Source organism: Lineus longissimus, chromosome 2 (assembly GCF_910592395.1).
Source record: "Lineus longissimus chromosome 2, tnLinLong1.2, whole genome shotgun sequence".
NCBI lineage: Eukaryota > Metazoa > Nemertea > Pilidiophora > Heteronemertea > Lineidae > Lineus > Lineus longissimus.
This window is the reverse complement of record NC_088309.1, coordinates 18,687,476-18,707,227: the sequence shown is the minus strand read 5'-3', so window position 1 is coordinate 18,707,227 and position 19,752 is coordinate 18,687,476. Positions and strand designations below refer to the sequence as shown.

General features: G+C 42.5%; 1 protein-coding gene across 6 annotated transcripts in view; it reads right to left on the bottom strand.

The window, feature by feature from the left end:
- Positions 1-900: 900 nt before the first annotated feature.
- Positions 901-19,752, bottom strand: part of LOC135482725 (dual serine/threonine and tyrosine protein kinase-like) — a 33,630-nt gene continuing 14,778 nt past the window's right edge. For 4 of the 6 annotated variants that reach the window (XM_064763035.1, XM_064763038.1, XM_064763036.1 and 1 more), the window contains exons 2-5: positions 11,043-11,988; positions 7,750-9,206; positions 6,638-6,884; positions 901-6,207 (exon numbers count right to left, since the gene is read on the bottom strand). In XM_064763035.1, coding sequence (XP_064619105.1) covers positions 5,710-6,207; positions 6,638-6,884; positions 7,750-9,206; positions 11,043-11,942 — 3,102 coding nt within the window. In that variant the 5' untranslated portion in view covers positions 11,943-11,988 and the 3' untranslated portion in view covers positions 901-5,709. Of the gene's footprint in view, positions 6,208-6,637; positions 6,885-7,749; positions 9,207-11,042; positions 11,989-12,703; positions 12,794-19,752 lie in introns of those variants that run through there. The other 2 variants (XM_064763034.1, XM_064763039.1) reach the window with 2 other exon arrangements.

Genomic DNA, 19,752 nt, shown 5'->3' with positions numbered 1-19,752 from the left:
AGTTAGAGAAACCGTTAAGAACTCGGAAAAAGCTTCCTACTGGTGTCTGTTCGTACATGTCACTTGTGTATACAGAGAGGAGAGTAAAGATGCTGAATTTTGGAGCTAAAATGCCTAATTAGTAATCTTGATCAGTTATGCGGAAACGGCATATCCGGGACGGGATCCGAAGTTCTTAAGTGTCGTAATGATACTAGTCAACCTCGCTTTACTCTCTCTTTGCTACATCTGTTTTAAGAAAATAGGAGTTGAATTGCGAAATAAATTAATAAATGGGCTTTGAACGTGAAATATGCCTTGTTGATTTCTTTCCATGCATGGACACTTTTGCCTGTGTACTTGGATGGGATCCCCTTTCAATGGATCTACCATGGGCAACCATAGAATCTATGACTGGATCAGAGTGTAAAATATGTTTTTTGATAATAACCTATCCATGGGGCCCATCAGTGAATGTTTTTCATATCGTTCTAGCCCTGTGCTGCGTAACATTACTATTTGTGATCACACTATTATACAGTTCAGCGACAAGAGGTCAGCCAATATAGGCCAGATCTATCTGAAAGACATTTTGGCTAAACTTTAGAATCCCCGATCGGAAATGACGTAGTTTGATCGCATTCAACTATAGGCCTAAATCCATTGAACAGTGGTGCTTGGTTAGTCAACCGATGACCTTTTTTTGGGGTGTGATCGGGGATTGTAAACTCGTTCCGACATTTTACATGACAGAGACTAATTTGATCCTGACCTTGTTATGGAAGTAGGCCGACAGCCGACGTCGTCAACCTAGAGAAAGGTCTCCGAAGAAAGTGAAAGCCTTGGAACTCCACCTCCCTAGGAGGGACCGTTAACCCAACAAAATACTGACAACATGGTTTTGAAGTTTATAGACTTTATTGAATAATATACTAACTTAATTGCATTATATACTATTGGCGAATCAAATTCGAAGCATTGTGAAAATATGATCACTAATTCTTTATTCAAAACATATCTTTACCATGTTTACACATATTTTTGCTCATGAAAATACTCAATTAACTCAAAAACATATCGTACAATGCACACTGACACACAGTTTTGCACGTAAAGAAAACAGTAAGAATGTAAATAATTGTGAATACACATTTTTTTCTGATGAATGGAATATATGGTAAAAATATACTTCATCCCCAATTCAAAATTTGTAACTATAACACATCTTAAACACACACTTTTCCTCACGTCGTAGGGTATCGTAAAAGAAGATACTATAGGTGTTACGAAGATAAAAATATATGAAAGACATGAAAATGATAACATCAACAGTGTCTTCCCTTCTCAATCCATCCATGGTAACTCACCCTACCGCCCAACACAAATTAGCCCATTAAAATAGGCTTCGATTCGCTACAACGCTATATTGGGAAAGCGTCAGGCCGGTCTGAACACAAATAATGCATCACGTAGTTTTTTTGGTTAAAAATAGTTTTGTAAGTATATGAAAACGTCTGCGGGTTATCAACCAGCTGAAAAAACCTCTACGGGGTCTAGATTTGTGTTGGCCAAAAAACCATTAGGTTTCGTTTTCAAAAGCTCGTTTCTAAGAGTGCTGCAAGTTACACTTTACTGTGTAAGCACAAGACTGTTTAAACCCTTTTAGTACTAACCTCACTGTTGAGAGGAATAGAAATCTAACCGTGCAAATTAAAGAGCAACATCTTTGTCTAGCTTGAAACTCATCTTCTACAAATCGGCCATCTACTTTAGCTCATTTCATACTGTTATTCAAATATGGCAATTCCCGAGACTGGAGTGCATCGTTGCATTTCGTCTCTAATTTTGATTTTTATAAACCGTCTTTAAAGGAAAGGTCTATCCTTGCAGCCCTGCTCAAAGATCAGCAAAGCTGCTGAAATTGGCTCATTCCCTGCTTGTTGCACACAATATTTCTGAAGTTAAAGTGAACTTCATCCCTGCATTATTGTCCTTAGAAGACCAATTTAGGAGGAATGGAAATAATAAATTAACACCATGAAATCTCTTTCCATGCAACACTGCAACGATAATGAAATTTGTTATATAGGTCTTTCCATTACAACATTGGTCATTGGGCTCGCAGGGCCTGTTGATTTAGGACTATGAAGTACGTTCATTGGTACATTACCATAGGCCACAAAATGCATTTTTGTCAAATATATAAATAGAGGATAAGAACTCATTAACGGATTGGAAGGAGCAAAGGATAAATGACATTATCAATGGAAAATGACACAAAGAAATAAATGAATGGATATAGGTGACATTTTTAAGCAGTTCTGAACATCTTTACTTTGACTAGAACGTAATATCCGCATGGGCTCCATCAATGTGGGAGAGTTTTCACCCATACTGGTGTATATCCGGATGGGCGTGGTACAGGCGTCCATCTTAACAAGAACAACAAGGATAGTGCAAGTGCTGCACCCCTTTTCGCAGAGGTTGGCTGCTGCCTCTTTGGCAATCGAATCATAACAAATTCTTTTTATTCTCTTGTTCCATAGATGGCAGTTGTTACAGCAACATTATGATCAGAAAATGAAATTACCATAGGATGAGACATTCATGATTCTGATTGTCCTATGTGTCATCCTGTAGTGCTGTTTGAATAAATCAGAAACCATCTCAACAATAGACATACATGTAAGGCCATGGGAATGATTAATCCTGTTTACCGTCCGAGAGATTTAAAAAGATGATGAGGCTTTTTTTCATTTTTCATTATTCATTATCGGTTTACAGTCTGATTTACTGGTCAAACCACGCGATTCAGCAAGTTCCAGTAAATGGGAATCAGGTCGGTCATCAACATGAGGCATTGAAAAAATTTCATTATTATGATGAAGAGCCTACCCTGCCAAGTTTTTATTGTGTTTTTCAATCATTTAAGGTAAAGATGAACCACTGGAAAGATTATTTAAGTAAAAAAATGATGGCAACAATAAAAAAAATAGATTTAAAAAAAAATAATGAAAATATTTCATGTTCGTTCAGAACCCATGCGGGAGGTGGACGGTAAACATGATTGATTATTCCCATGGCCTAATATGAAATGTACAAATCTCCTTCTAAATGGCAATAAAAAAATCACTAAGTGATAAAGGGGCTGTTTACCTCGGGGACTTTGACCCGTTTTGCAGACTGATTTGTATTGTCTGGAAGAACTGTTCACTTATGATCTGGAAACATGCCGGTATGATACCTTGGATGAACGGGTCAGAAAAAATATGGCATAACGAAGATTTGATTTTGAACATATCATACGTGTTTTTTATTTGACCTACTTTTCAAGGTCACAGAGGTCAAAGGCGTAAATTTGCAGTTTGAGTGTAACTGTGGCACGTTTCTTAACTGGTAGGGCTATGAGCTTTGAAGTTTTTATGCATGACCCCCTAGGTCAGATGATCTCCGACAGCAAATTTTGGTCTGATCTGATTCTTGACTTGGCCACCAGGGGGCCAAAACTGAAAACACAAAAAGTGTGATATCTCACTTATCAGTGATTTGTTTTTGATGAAATTTTTATGGTAGGTATTCCCAGCCAAGATACATCAATAAAAAATAAAATCTCTCTGATGTCAGGGTAATCAGGGAAATTCCCCCGAGGTGAACAGTCCCTTCGCAATATAAAAGCTAACTAAATATAAAACCTATCTAAATTCATGATTTTACCTCAATGATACACATATCACAAGTATCGTAAGATCATGTTCAAGTATCATTATTACTTTAGCTGCCCCAAATGTTGGCTCTTTCTGGGATGTATCAATTCGAAACCTAAAACCTCAACAGATTCCAATGGGAATTTTGTTATGTTTTTACGAGTAGTGCAATGGCCTTCGTGCGCCTTAGTCAGTCAAAGCAATTGAAACATCATCTGGTCCATCCTGGCACCAGTTGTTTTCAATATATTCTGCCTCTCGATATTTCAAACATTTGTTATACAATGTAGGAGTAAAAAGAGCCTGAACACAGGATGTGTCTAGTCTTACTCAATTTTCTGAAAGGAACCCTATGGTGGGCCCTATTGTTCACATGTTGATCAGGCTGAATCTAGCTTACATGTACTGATCTGCGTCGGACTTTTAACAGAAGGTACGTTTCATTGAAAGTGTACCTTCTCATTTTTCATTTCCTTTCCAATGCTTTAGTCTACTCCTTACTCTGAAGAGTTTCAACTTCAACCCCCACATAAGCCTTTCACGTTGCAAGACCATTGTTCGGGACATAATAAAATAGACATTGTGCTTGATAACACACGTGAAAGGCTTATGTGGTGATGAGTCTTGATGCAATTAAATGGTACAGCCAAATATTTGGCTAAAATAAGTCGGGGGACTCTCATTCTTGGATAATCTATATATAAGCAAGAAAAGTGTTTTTAGCAAGAGAGTTAAAGTGGGATGCAGACTCAATTCTTTCCTTTCACCCTGCCTCTTGTCACAAGTGGCTACGATGCATTTCCACTTAAAGGGACAACTTGGGTGTAGTGTTTACCTGGCCAGGTTAATTCTCCTGCTTGACACCATGCCCTGCCACTGGTAGTATCGCACTAATGCTGCTCTCTTAATAAGGATTTTCACCTGTGTAGCGAGGTGGCCTTGGACATGGCTTGTGAATTTCAGGCAGGCCTACGGTTACACCCCCTTCTAGTGCATTGTTTATTGCAGTGCAAGGATTTTTAAATTATCCGTTTGGAGAACTCATGCCCAAGTTGTCCCTTTAAAGCAGGGCATTGCACACCAAGCCTTCCTTTGGCTGTGACCTATTCTGCCCACCTAATCAGATATCTAGCTGGGACACCCAAGAATCAATTGACGTTATTGATAACAACGTGTAGTTTTTATCAATTCTACATGGAAGTGTCACATACTAACCTCTGAAATCATAAGCCAGACACTACATGTATAAACACTTCTGCCACGGCAGAGTACATGTGACACACATTCTTAACAAAGAGTTTTATTTCAAAACCAGCGCCACCCACTTTCAGTTCACAATACATGTGGAGTAGAACTTCCTTAGTGGACACCTCCCTATCAAGGACACCCTCTCAAAGTTTTGGTCCCAAATTGGTGGTTTCCATTCAATTTGACCTCTCTAATCAGGACACCTCTCTATTAAGGACAGTACTTGTTGGTCCTGTGGGTATCCCTAATAGAGAGGTTCTACTGTATGTTCAAATAAATTGTTAGAGGGGCGACTTTTGTCGTCTTTAGACAAATGTTAGATAAAAAAGTATGAATGTCGGAAAGACCAGGTTTGCGGGGCTGTAGTAATCTATTTGGGCAGACGGGGGGTAATAGGTACCCTAGCCCATTATATCGTCTCGATCCGCTACGCTGCACATCGAGCCTATGTGCTAACTCGAAAAAAGTCAGGAATTCCAGCCCAAATGCATTTAAGCTTAAACCATTATGAAAAACAGGAAAACTCCTCGGTGTAAAAATAGTTTGACGTCACAAGGCTAGCCAACCAAAAAGGCCATTGTTTCGTCAACCAATCATTTTTGCAATAGGCACCTCGCACTTCGCCGCTTTTGGGGACGAAGTATTTGTCTATAGATACCCCGCTTTAGACCAAAACACATCTCACTTTTAAGAAACAAGATATTTATATATATAATATTTAACATTGTTCTGTTCACATGAAAACCAATGACATCAGTTTCCACTTTTCATATGTTATTCAGACAAGACGCTCCTCGAACTCAAACTGTGTCTTATCAATGAAGTCCTTCAAAGTACCATGCAGGTTATGAATGCCACCTCGGTTGTCGGCCCCGACAATAAACCTCTCCAAGATGTCTTGAATCAACTGCATGCACTTTCGATTTTCTTTCACGCTCGGATCGTCAAGTTCAAAGATTGTTTGCAGTAGCTCTTGTGCTACTTCCTCCGTGTTATTCTGCACGTAATTCTTGACTGTTTCATTGTCTTGCATCGCAAACCGCGGCCGGATAAACTTACCGATGACAAGTAGCCAGGTAATAATCGCCATGCTGTACGCGTCATATTTCTTGTTAGGGTTTTTCAGTTTGGGCGACGCTTTCCCCTTGCAGTATGCCTCGGGAGCGAAATGGAACGGCGGTCGACCGTCGGGATACGGGAGGTCTTCTTCCTTCCACTTTATCACGTGCATCTTGATGAGAGGACGACCAGAGTGATGTCCCTTGAGATGGAGCAACTGAAGAAAATCAAACGAGTTAGTCTATCTCACGAAAAACGTCACCGTAATTAAATAATCAGAGACTTGATAAAGTATGGCGGGTGAACTCGGGCTATGTGACGTCATACATGGAATGCCCGGGGACGAAAAAATGTGACATAAGCTGTTATGCATACCGTAAATTGACCAGTTTTGAGATACAAATGACAGTCCATCAAGAATGACGTCACAATTTGTCCCTTTGCAGAGGTAGCTTCGCATGTGCAGCGTTATTTTTTCTCACGTAACGTGATTTGACATCGTATTCAATGTCACAAATATGTTGAAAAAGTAACTTTACTTTCTAGTCAGCTCGTGGCGTGTTAGATCAGGGAAACAAAATTCATCTGGACGAAATTTTCTAGGAAATCTGACCAGCATACTTACTTACTTACTGACCAGTACTTACGGTAATGTTGTTTGGCCTGAGATCAGTCAGTCTAAAGCCATTATTTGCTGCATGACTGCAAGCAGAGGCAATGTCCACAGCCAAACTGACACGGTCATAGATAGACAATCGGTCCCGCATGGGTGAATCTTTTGCAAGTTCAGCGAACAGATTTGTATCAATTTTTGGAAGTAGTACTGTGAATTTGTTGCCACATGTGAATCCAACCCCATGTGGTCGAAGGAAGTGGTTTGCCTTTGGGAGAAGTCTGCAATGGAAATTTCAATCAATGAACACTTAAAATTACCAAGATCTCATTGGAAAACAACGTCCTGAGCAAATCCTGCATTTGTCACGCCAAATACCTTCACAAAATTTGTTTCTTATGAAATTAAAACTATCTAGTTAATTTCAGCGCTGTAGTGTGATTGTCCAACTCAAATCCAGCGTCAACACTACAGGTCTCAATGTGTTGAGTAATTAAGCCTACAGCACACAAAGATGGGCATTTTTTAGGCACAAGCTATTCAAGAAATGTGGAATTTGTCTTTGTTAGGTGTAATTCTGATACCTGCTGATTGCGCCGGGTGTATAGGCGATCTCTTTTATCACCTGTTCGTTTGGTTTACTGAGCCGAGACCATCATAGAGCCAAGCTTAATGCAAGGCCCTGTGTAAAAAAGGGCAACAGTGACATGGCATTTCAGCTGAAAAGCAAGATTTTAGCAGCCAGCAGAACATTTTAGCCAGCATGACCCACTCACGAAAATATCCTGCAAGCAAAAATTGTCTGTTTGCCGGAAGTCTGTTTTTGGCCTAAAGTGCTGAATTTTGCAGGAGTAGGTCACATAAATGTACCTTGCCTCTGGTTAATGTTGAGTTAGATCCAAAGTCATTTACCTTGACGAAATGTTCACCAATGGCATCATCATTTCTGGTCTTGCCATCTGCATGTACTATGTACCAGCTATCAAACGGACTGATGCTATCAGGTGAAGATGTAGCAAATATTGTCCAGGTAAATAATTCTGGAACTTAAATTCACCCACAATTGTCGTATCAATATTAAGAGGATCTAAAGAAGATGTGATCAATGAAATATCATAAATGAATCATTCAATCATAAAATTTTACCTGAGATAATTGTAGACAGTTGCAAAATCCGTAGGAATTTGTTCCCGCTTGAAAACCTTGGCAGCAATGTTTTTTCTGGAACTGGAACTCTCAGTTTGGTACGAACAACCGTAAACCACTGCTCTCGAACCTTCCCCAAATCTTCCCTCCAATTTCAAAGGCCCAGACGCAATTGAGGACTGAAGCGCTTCAGTTAAACAAATATTCGACGCAAATTCAGGGACTTGTTCTAGCAGTTTCTGTTGTTCACTCTTAGTCTGGCGCTGACGCACACTATACAGACAGTTTATCTGTCGCATTGCTATGGTGAAATTCTCATGACCCTTGTTCACCTGCAAATGAATTCTGGAACAAATCGATGCGGCTAGCTTTGTTGCATCGACGCTTCTTAGCACCGCTTTTGCTGTGTCTTCCTTCCAAGCACCATCAAGATAGATACCTCTCATATTGGCTTTGACATTCTCGAAAGCATTCAAGGCCCGTTGGCCAATTCCCTCCTTCACGACCCCAGTATCGATCGCAATGTCAACTGGACTACCAGAGTCGAACGTGAGCATGTAGTTACCATCGAGCTGTTCCTGTAAGATGTCGGAAATCGGCCCAATGTCCTGCAACTGCATCACATTCAGTTGGAAACTCTCCCCAAATTTACGACTAATTGCATCTTTCACGTTACGTATCTTTCTCTCAATGTCTTTTGTTACCTTCATCAAGACAAAATCTCGTACTTGCTTCCGACATTCGTTGATGACATAGTTTCTGTGCACTTCGTCACCTATTTTGATCGGTGCGAAGGCAATCTCGCCAGCATCATGAATAATCTGAGTCCGCTCCACAGAATCATGCAAATACTTGGTAATTATGTTGAACATCTCCATCTGCTGCGTATCTATATGCTGTTTCATCTCATTGTAATGCTCAAGTTCCTCTTTCAGAATCTTCTTTATCACCGCAGGAAGCTGCTCGATCCGTGGCACATTTAAAAACTTATCCGCAATGAAGAAATCAAACGTCCTTTTCTGCACGGTCAATAACCTTTTTGTGGCCTGCAGAAGGTGTTTATTAACACACACCTGAAAGTACTCCATCAAACAAGCAAGAAGTTTACGAAAGTTCGCCAAATATGGGTTTCTGTCACCATGCATTGTCGCCTTGTGTTTTCGGCGAGCGATTCGCAATTGCGAGCAAGAAATTGGATGGAAGTGCGCACACGTCTTCATTGTTTCCTCCTGGTCGATAATACCAGTCTTCTGTAACCGAAAAAATGCCAGCTGTCCTTTGTCTCTAGTGTATTCGGGTACGCCCACATCTGGGTTTAATGCGTCCTCGTCATCAGACTCACAATCGGACGGCTGATCGAACTTGTTGGCACGTTCGTCTTCTTCGACCTTGTTACAAACGTAGATGATCCTCATATTTGGCGCCATTCTCTTCAACCGATACAGGAATGCAACATCCTGAAAATGAAAAATGATCCTTTTAAGTTAAGATTTTGCTTTTGGAATGACAACTTTGACTCAGGACAGTGCCAGGGGAAGAAAGTTCTCCAAAATTCCTGATGGTTCATTTGGCAGACTGTTTCACATTCTTCTGACATTAACATCAGTTATAAAACCGACATTCATTGTGATTGAAGGTCAACCTGGTGATTACTGTTCATAAAATACTCCGAGGTACAGGACCAGGACTTAACCCACTCAATAATTTTTTCCTGTAGTGGCGTGATATCAATTCTAAAATACCTGGATTAAGACCGAACCGCACTTTAACCTGTTTACAGTGTAAAATGCACCATGCGCAAACGAAGACTCGTTTGAAATTCAGCGTTATGGTCAGACAACCATAACCGCTTGGGTTGGTGCAAAATGTGGAAGCTGTCAATATAATTTAAAAACCACATTTTTCGTTGTTTGATTTGAGATATTTTAGAATAGAAATTGATACCTCACTGTCGGTATTGATTGTCTGATCAAAACCGTGGGGGTGGAGCTAAAAAGTTGGCCAAAACCTCGGCTCTGCTGAAGTTTTGGTCTACAGTGAGGTATCAATTCCTTAAACTACTGCAAATTCAGTCAGGCATGTCATCTATGCCATTTGTAGTGGAGTAAATCACAAAAACTTGGGAGTTGCCATAAATGAAATGGCCAGGGCCATTGTGCTCACCTCATGTGGAGGAAAGATGGATAAAGAGCATGGTATTGTGTCATGTAGTGTTAGGTTTGATGTAGGTCCAAGCAATTACAATTTCCCCAAAATGGCCAATTTACAGTACATTCGACCTCTGTGACCTTGAAAAGTAGGTCAAATCAAAGAAGACCTGGGTGACACATTGAATGGTTGTTAGAATTAGATGTACCTATGATATAAAATTGGTGCCAATCGGGCAAGTCATTACTAGGAATAATGGCATTTTGAAGAATTTAGGATTTGGCCCCCTCCCTGGAGGCCAAACGGCAAATCAGATCGCACCAAACTTCGGTACCTGAGATCACCTGACCAAGGGGTACATGTGTACTTAATTTGTGATCAATAGTCATTGCAGTTAAGAAACGTGCCATAGTTACGGCCTGACAGCGAATTTACGCCATTTGACCTCTGTGACCTTGACAAGAAGGTCAAATTAAAAACCTGTGTGACGTATACTGTATGGTGGTTAGATGTACCCATGATATCAAATTGGTGGCAATCGGGCAAGAAGTTAAGGAATAATCACATTTTTAAGGTTTTTGGATTTTGCCCCCTGGTGGTCAAGTGGTGAATCATATTGGACCAAACTTCGGTCCCTGAGATCACCTGACTAAGGGGTAAATGTGTACCAAATTTGGTATCAATAGTCATTGCAGTTTAGAAACGTGCCATCGTTACATCCTAACGGCCAATTTACACCATTTGACCTCTGTGACCTTGAAAAGGAGGTCAAATCAAAAACCCGGAGGATATATGATGCACCTTTGCTAGAAGTACCTACCATATTTTTTTCAAAATTTCCCGACTACTATTAAGGGAGATATTGCATATTTTCACTTTTAACGTTTGGCCCCCTGGTGGCCAAACCATGAAACGAATCGGATTGAAACTTAGTCTCCAAGGTGTCATTACATAAGGGTACATGTGTACAAAGTTTCAACTCAATAGCTCTAACAGTTACGAAACGTGCCCTGCTAACGGACGACGGACGACGACGACGGACGACGGACGCCACGGTATGGGATAAGCTCACCTCTGCTAAGAGGTGAGCTAAAAAGTAACAGTTCCTGACAGACTTTCCTGTATCTAAAATGCGAAATAATTACCGGCCTTCTGAGAGATGTATTCCCATCAATGACATACAGCACCACCTGTAGGACACCATCCAGACACTCCTGTACGATGTTGTCAAGAGCCTCGTTCTCACATGTGCCAGGTGCGTCAATGATTTCAACCCCGCAGCGTAGTAGAGGATCATCGATGCCAACCTCCACAGTCTGCTCTACTGTTTCCTTCAATTCCCTTGCTTCACCTTCCAATACGATGTACTGCCTTGGAACACGTTTCAGCTTGCCATCAATCTCGACCTCCTTTAGAGTATCACCCTTCTCATTTTTGATCTTGATGTACCCTTCCTCGCTATACCTCGTCCGTACAAGGCGGGCAGTGCAAGGAAACTCGGAGGTCGGAAGATAGGACCGCTGAAGTATTTCATTAATAAGCGACGTCTTACCACAGTTAGTTTGCCCAACAACTAATATCACAGGATTCTTGTTCAAAATTTGTTTCACAGATTTCTTATCATCGTCAGACATAAACAGAATTTTCGTTGCAGCGTCGTCATTTATGCTGAGAACTTTTCTCAAGTCTTCAAACTGTCTGTTAGTTTTATCATAGCATTCTTCCAGGACGTTTCTATTCTGTTTGAATGTCTCGAGGCACTGACGAAGATTGTCCAAGTCAATACCCTCCACCATTTCCTCTGACATCTCTCTGTGGAGATGGGCCTTTTTATGTTTAAGAGCCATATCACTCTCGGTCACGTCAGCAACAACTAGAGGTATTTGTTGGCCGTCTGAACGGGAAGTATCTTGAGCACCTTGAGTTGCTGGATCACCTTCGAATGTTCCACTGGAATAGAGATCAACACCGCTGAGAGAAAGCAACTCTAATTTACTGAAATCAGGTGGCTGTGGCTCACAAGGGTCTGTTCCATGACTGGTCATCACTACCAACAGCTTCAGTGAAGAGCATCAAAAGGAGCCTGTCCGTCTGTAAAAAGAAGGAATTCAACACATTATTAAGCCTCAAAACAAATTCCCATGCTCAAGTTAGGTTGGGTCTTCTAAAATCTCTTGGAGATTGACCGGAGGTTTTCTCGGTGCCTGTGTCAGTTTCCAAAACCGTTGTCATAAAAGTGCAATAACTTTTGACAGTGTCAATACTGGGACCCTCAATACTGCTCGTTCACGGTGCACCACGGACAAGTCCTTCTGGGAACACCTACAGTCCAAATCACAATCGACATCCCTTGATATGCAAAAATTTCACGCAACCTTCGCACTACCTAGCGTGAAACTAGACCTGCGGGCATTTCAGCGCACAGGTTTCGTGTAAGTTGTGGCTTAATTACGAGATGCAGAAGCCGAGAAGGGATGTCAATTGTGACTTGAACTGTAGCCGTCGGCCCCACACATCCAAGATCAGATTATGTGCAGGATATCATCATAAGCATACCGGTAGTGCCTCAATATTTCATCTACGTGTCATGGATTAGAAAAAGATGAGGAAGTGGTAAAACCGCACAGCAAGAAAAGTCAAACCCGGAAGTAAGTTATGCACGTACATAATGCACTACTATACACTGTGACTAGCACATACAAGACATGACATGTCGGGGAACCCCACCACAAGACGCGTGACATAAACACCAGTAGACAATTTGATTGCACCATTATGATAAAGATGTAGTAGAAAATCGTCTTACAATATCTATTCTGCAATATTTCGCGCAAAAACCGAATAAACACTTTAGCCAACCCGATCATAAACTTCTTAAACTTTTCATGTGTTCGGAAACCCCCATTCTGACGTCATTACAGGGATTCCTCTAATAAGTCTACGGCAACGCATTTGGATCATCAAAAATAGTGATACACAAACACGAACTACCAACTACTCTTAGTTAAACTTCAAATCGTACTTTTAAGTTGATGGATCTACATTCTATAGACTTTTTAGATGGTTTTATTCTCATGAGTATTCCAGCTCTGGGATGAGCATTGGTTAGCATCCTGACTCTCGTGCGTTTGCGTCACCACTATCGAGATCATTGCGGGTCAAGATGACGGTCAGCATCTAATTGGATTTTATTGGCCTAGGGAGCAACTCCGTCTTCGACCAGGCGAGACCAAGTACAGGTCCAAAGCAATTAGTTTCGACAGCAACGTTTTCCACCCTACGATTGGAGGTACTATTACACTTAAAACTATAAAAGTGTACCTTGACGCAAGGGCCCAACGCGCCGCGTAGCGGCAAAAAAGCGAAGCTGGCAAAACATTTATAACGGGTCACCGTCACTAATTATTGGACTTATAGCGCATTTACGGGGTTGCAACTATTTTGCTTTATAGTGTCACCAGGAAAGAAAAGCATGCGACCTAACGCCGATCTATTTGTATAAAGTGATAATCGGAAGGTATAAAGTAGGAAATATCAATAAAATAATCATTCCATGTCACTTTTGAGGGCATTTTTGATTGTAAAAAATATATGTGTACGTCACCGGAGTCTCTGCAATGATAATTTTATCACAGCAGTCTCGCGCAAGTAGAAGTTCTTTACCTATTAGTTCTTCACTTATTAGTCTTAATGTCTGGCGCAAAGCCAGACGTTTTCCATTACGATTTCACTATACGATATTTGACAAAAAGGAGCAGTGCGCGAGATATGCTAATGAGCAGACTTCCCTCGCTTGAGTTTCGGAAGAATGTTCCATATCGCGCTAAGCTGACCACTGCTGACCATGACAGACGTGCATTGGACTGGTACAGGTTGGAACTGAACATTGAATATGCTGGTGGTGACGCTTTCTGATGAGAAGTTGGTCGTGACTGATGCAGTATCCTTGGACTTGTCCACAGCATCGTTCAATCATTGCTCTCTAAGCTGCCTTGATTCTGTACTTACCCAAATACTGAGACCAAATGCCTGTTGACTGTGCTTTAAGAGAGACTGGCGCCATGCCTAGTCTCTCTTAAAGCACAGTCAACAGACACCAACACCCTCAGACTCGGAAACCACAAACGCCCAACCCTTCCTGCTACCTTAATACTTCTGGGTTTAAATGATTGCATATACATGTACTATAGGTCCGCAAAAACAATTTTAAGGAACAATGGTTTTCAACCAATTCAGATCATCTTCAACAGGTACATGGGCCACTGGGGTCTTAGACCCAGCGGTGAATCTCCTTTGATGAAAATTTAACCAATAGTCGAGCTTTAATAATTGACCACCTATGACACCTTCACGAATATATACTGTTTGAAGTAACGTGTTTTTGATACTGCACATGTGAGGTAGTGGCAAAGTATTGGGGGGACACAAATTTTATGTTAATGTCGGATAGCATGGCGCGGTGACGTCGTGGTTTGCTCTGTTGCTTGCGCATGCGCGGTAGGCTGTCCGCAAGTTTCGAATAAATTAAGATTTTAAACCCAATTTACGTCCAAACAAATACGTTTTTCTCTCCGTTTCATTACAGAACCTCGGTAACAATTTTGGGGGCTCAGCCGGGAAAATATAATTGAAAGTAAACCGAAGAAAGAACCATGGCGGAAAGAGAAAGGACGAAGGTGCTGTTGGCCTTGAGGAGGCTGATGTATAGAGCAAGTGCAGACCAGTTGATGAAGGCTGTGGATAGCTGTTTTGGCAAGTCACAGGCGAGTGGGTTAGATGTGGAAGACATGCTATCGCTGTTCGAAGATGAGGTACGAAAGTCAAAGACGGCTGAAGACCTCGGGGTTGAACGGCTGCCGGAGCTGTTGGAATTTCTAACCGAGGCCTTGACGTCGACGTCGACAGCTGACCTAGGCAGCACAACTATATCAACAGGGAAGACGACGGAGGTAACTGTAGCGGAATCAAAGCCAGCTGATTCAGCCGCAGCCATGCCCGTTAAAAATGTGATCTATCACTCGCAGAACTTTAAATTGTCAAATAACATCGGGGAGCGAGCGAATTGCTTGAGTTACCTAAGGTTCTCCGTCAGGTAGAAGCTGGCCGAAAACGGGGCTACTCAGAGATGGACATTTTAGATGGTGTTGTCCGGGCAATCGAGCCGACGTGTCGGTTGAGAGAATATTTAGAGGGGATCGAACAGTTGACTCTGGCTCGAGCGCAGACTGTTATAAGAGGATTCTATCGGGAGAAGTCAGCCACTCAGATGTATCAGGAGCTCTGTTCATTAAACCAAGGAGCGAAAGAGTCTCCTCAGGACTTTCTCTACAGGGCCCTGGCAATGAGGCAGAAGATCATCTTTGCTTCCAGAGAAGATTCCACCAAAACGTTCGATACCAGTTTGTTAGAGCAGCAATTTCGCCAATCTGTCTGCACTGGTTTATCTGATGACCTTCTCCGGGTGGAGCTTCAGCGTCATCTTGAAGGGGACTCCGATGAGGCGTTAATTGCAGCTGTGAATGACATCACCAGACGTCAGGCAGAAATCCAGGCCAAGAGGACCGTCAAGGTGAAAGCGGTGTCTACGCAACCTGCATTGACTGAGACTAGTGCCGTGCTCGAACAACTGAAGACCTTGAGAGTTGAGATGAATGAGCTGAGACAGGCGGTAAAGACGGGGACCAGCAGAGACGTTGGCGTGAACTCATCCGAAGAGCAGAGAGCAAATGAGAGCAACCGACCTCAACAGCGAAAACGACAAATGAAGTGCCCGAAATGCGTGAGAGATGGGAACCACAGATGTTTTCATTGTTATGAATGCGGTTCAGACGAACACTACAGAAGTCACTGTCCACGTAGGAGTGAAAGGTCGGGAAACGAGAAGGGATCACTGAGGGAAGGGGGCCAGTGATCAATCCAAAAGAGACCCTCTCATCAACACATGTACCAAGCTGTAGAACATGTTCCGCTGTTAATGTAGATTTGAAAAGGTGTTCGGGGTGTCATGGGCAAATTCTCTATTGTGACCGCCAATGTCAAAAGCAGGGTTGGGATGAACATAAGAAGTTGTGTCAGACAATCCAGACAGTTGAACGGGTTGTTGCGGCGCAGCCGGTGCAGGAATCCACGGAAAAGGGTAATGGACTGACTCCTAAAAGCCAAAAGCGATTGGTAAAGCTTATTGGAGAAAAGTGTCATGTTTCGTTTCTGGTTGAAGGACAACGTGAGGACATGCTTTGGGACACTGGGGCACAAGTGAGCTTGGTTGGACTGAATTGGCTCCGTGAACGGTTTCCAGACAAGGACATAAGACCTATTTCAGAACTGGTTGATGAAAAGCTACGTGTCAGGTCAGCTAGTGGTGATGACATCCGGTTTCGGGGGTATGTGGAGTTGAAAATTTGTCCACCTGGCGGTCAATGCACTGCAGGGGTACCATTTCTGGTTACGGAGTTTGAACTCGATCCACCCATCTTGGGGTACAACATCATAGCCCATTGGTTGAACGACACTGGCATTTCATCTGTGTTTCCAACGGTTGAAAATACAAAAGTTTCCTCTGTTTTGTCCGTGTTGGAAGATGAACAAAAGAGTGTGTTAGGTCTGGTAAAGATAGGCAAACAAAATGTTGTAATTCCAAAAGGGAAAACGGTAAAGGTTCGGTGCTTCACGCGAGTAGGAGCAGAGTCATCCAATCACCAGGCAGTGTTCTCAAATGAGGGTTATGACCACTGGGATGGGGCGATTAAGATACATCAGGCGCTAGTTAAGGTACAGAGGGGTGCTAGCTGTGCTGTAACTCTCCCATTCAGCAATCTTTCAGATCATGACGTCAACCTTTATCGAGGGCTGATAGTGGGTCGTTTGGAGTCTGTCAGGTCTCTCATTACCGTGGTACCTCCTCAAGAAGGTGAAACGCTGATGGAGTTTGGAAGACAGGTCAGTGGTGGACAGGTGATTGGAGCACAACAGGTAAGTACTGCTGGTAAGTCTGATGAGTCTGATTTATGGGATCCAGATGTGGGTCTGGATGAAAATATGTTGAATCCAGAGCAGATGACCAAAGTAAGGAAGATGCTTAGAGAGGAATGTCATGCGTTCGCTAGAGACGATGATGACATTGGTTGTGCCCCAAGTTTGGAGTTGGACATCAAGTTGAAAGACAATATTCCAGTTTCACAACCTTTCCGGGCGATGCCACCACCACTCTACCAAGAGGTCAAGGATTACGTCACTGATCTATTGAACCGTAAGTGGATACAAAAGAGCAAATCCAGTTACTCTAGTCCGATGGTTTGTGTCCGTAAAAAGGACAACTCGCTTCGCCTGTGCATTGATTATAGAGCTATCAATCAAAAGAGCTTTGTTCCTCAAGTGCCAATGCCACGGATAGAACATGAGATTCAAACTTTGATTGGTAACAGATACTTTTCGGTTATTGATCAATCCAAGGCCTACCATCAGGGATTCGTCAAGGAAAGTTGCCGGCCATATACTGCGTTCACAACGCCATGGGGTTTGTATGAGTGGTCAAGAATTCCCTTTGGCGTATCCGGGGCTCCAGGCTGTTTCCAAAACTTTATGGAGGAAACGTTAGTAGACCTGCGTGATAAGTGTTGTATACCGTATTTAGATGACTGTCTTATTTTCAGTAAGACATTTGAACAACATCTGGAGGATGTCCGAGCGGTGTTGAGACGGCTAGCGAGCAAAGGTATCAAGGTGAAGCCCAAAAAGTGTCTGTTGTTCAAATCGGAGGTCAGATTTTTGGGTAATCTAGTTTCAGAAAATGGTTACAGGATGGATCCTGCAGACATCGAGCCTGTGGTTGCACTAAAGGAGAAAGAGCCGAAAACAGTAGGCGAGGTGAGACAACTGATGGGACTGCTTGGCTATTATCGGAAGTTTATTCCAGATTTCAGCAGGCGGGCGAGAAGTTTGTATGATCTCCTTAGTGAAGTTGATTCTGGGAATGCGAAGAAACCCAAAGGTGGACAGAAGAAGACGAGTAGGAAACCAAAGGGAGGGCAGAAGTCGTCGCGTGAACGGATAGAATGGAAGGAGGAGCATCGTCGCACTTTAGATGAGTTGATTGACTGTCTGACGGTTACTCCGGTGATGGCTTATCCAGATTACGAGAAACCTTTTGTTCTCCATACGGATGCAAGTGCTGAGGGATTAGGAGCTATTCTGTACCAGAGGCAAGAAGATGGCAACTTGAGGGTGATAGCTTACGGATCTCGATCATTGAGTCCAGCGGAGAAGCAATATCATTTGCATTCAGGAAAGTTAGAATTTCTAGCACTAAAATGGGCGGTTGTAGAAAGGTTTCGGGACTTTCTATACTACGCACCACACTTCGACGTCTATACTGATAATACTCCGTTGACTTATATATTGACGTCTGCCAAGTTGGATGCAACGCGCCATCGCTGGGTGGGGGAGCTTGCAGATTTCAATTTCTCACTACACTATAAGCCAGGGAAAGACAATACCGATGCTGACGTGCTGAGTAGGCAACCTTTAGATTTTGAAGTGTATATGCGAGGCTGTACGGAAACTGCAGGACCAGAGCAGCTTGGAAGCATAGGGAAAGCGTTGACTGGTGAAGGTGGTGAAGCAGGTTTTGGATGGATTGAAGTGTTATCAGCTAATCCGATGGAAGTTGCGAAGGAGATGGAAGATGTTTGGGAGTTTAATCAAGTGGAGGTGATACCTGCCAAAGAACTCGCACAAACCCAAGACAGGGACTCTGAAATTGGAGTGTTGAAGCGATGGGTTGAAAGGGGTGATAAACCAAGAAAGGAGGAGCTTGGGACATACCCAGGAAAATTGCGTAGGAAGTTGGGAACCTGGGTCAGAAGCTGGGATAAACTACATTTGGATCCAGATGGAATTTTGCGCCGCACCTGTAAATTACCAGATTCCCGAGAAATTTCGCAAATCTGCCTTCCAAGAGACTATCACGAGATGATCTATGAGATGTTACACAAAGACATGGGACACATGGGACCGGATCGAGTGACCGCTCTCGCTCAAGAACGATTCTATTGGCCCGGTATGGTGGAAGATGTAACTAGATATGTCAGAAAGCGATGTCCTTGTTTAAAAGATAAGAAGCCTACGGTAACCAGGAGGGCAGAACTGAAACCAATAGAGACGACACAACCATTTGAGTTGATCGCAATCGATTATGTACATCTCGAACGCTCAAAGGGAGGTTATGAATATCTGTTAGTGCTGGTGGATCATTTCACCCGTTTTGCGCAAGTTTACCCAACGAAGAATAAGTCCGGTAAGACCGCAGCCGATAAGATTTTCAATGACTTCATTCCACGTTTTGGTTTTCCAGGAAAGCTCCATCATGATCAGGGGAGAGAATTTGAAAATCATTTGTTCCATCAACTGCAGAAGAGGTGTGGAATTGGTAGGAGTACAACAACACCCTATCACCCATCTGGGAATGGAACTTGCGAGCGAATGAACAGAACTATTCTGGGAATGTTGAGGACGTTGGGTGAAGAGCACAAGAAAGACTGGAAAAGTCATGTTGACAAGTTGGTTCATGCGTATAACTGCACCAGGAACGATTCCACAGGATTGTCGCCTTTCCGCCTATTGTTTGGAAGATCCCCGAGACTTCCAGTTGATATAGTATTTGGATGTGATCAGGATGACGGGTTGAACACGGTAGAGAAGTGGACAAGCCAGATGAAAGAGGCCTATGACATCGCTAAAGAGAACATCAAGAAGTCAAAAGATAAACAGAAGAAGAATTATGACAAACATCTAAGGAGTACGATCTTAAAGAAGGGAGATAGGGTACTTGTAAGGAATCTTAGCGAAAGAGGAGGT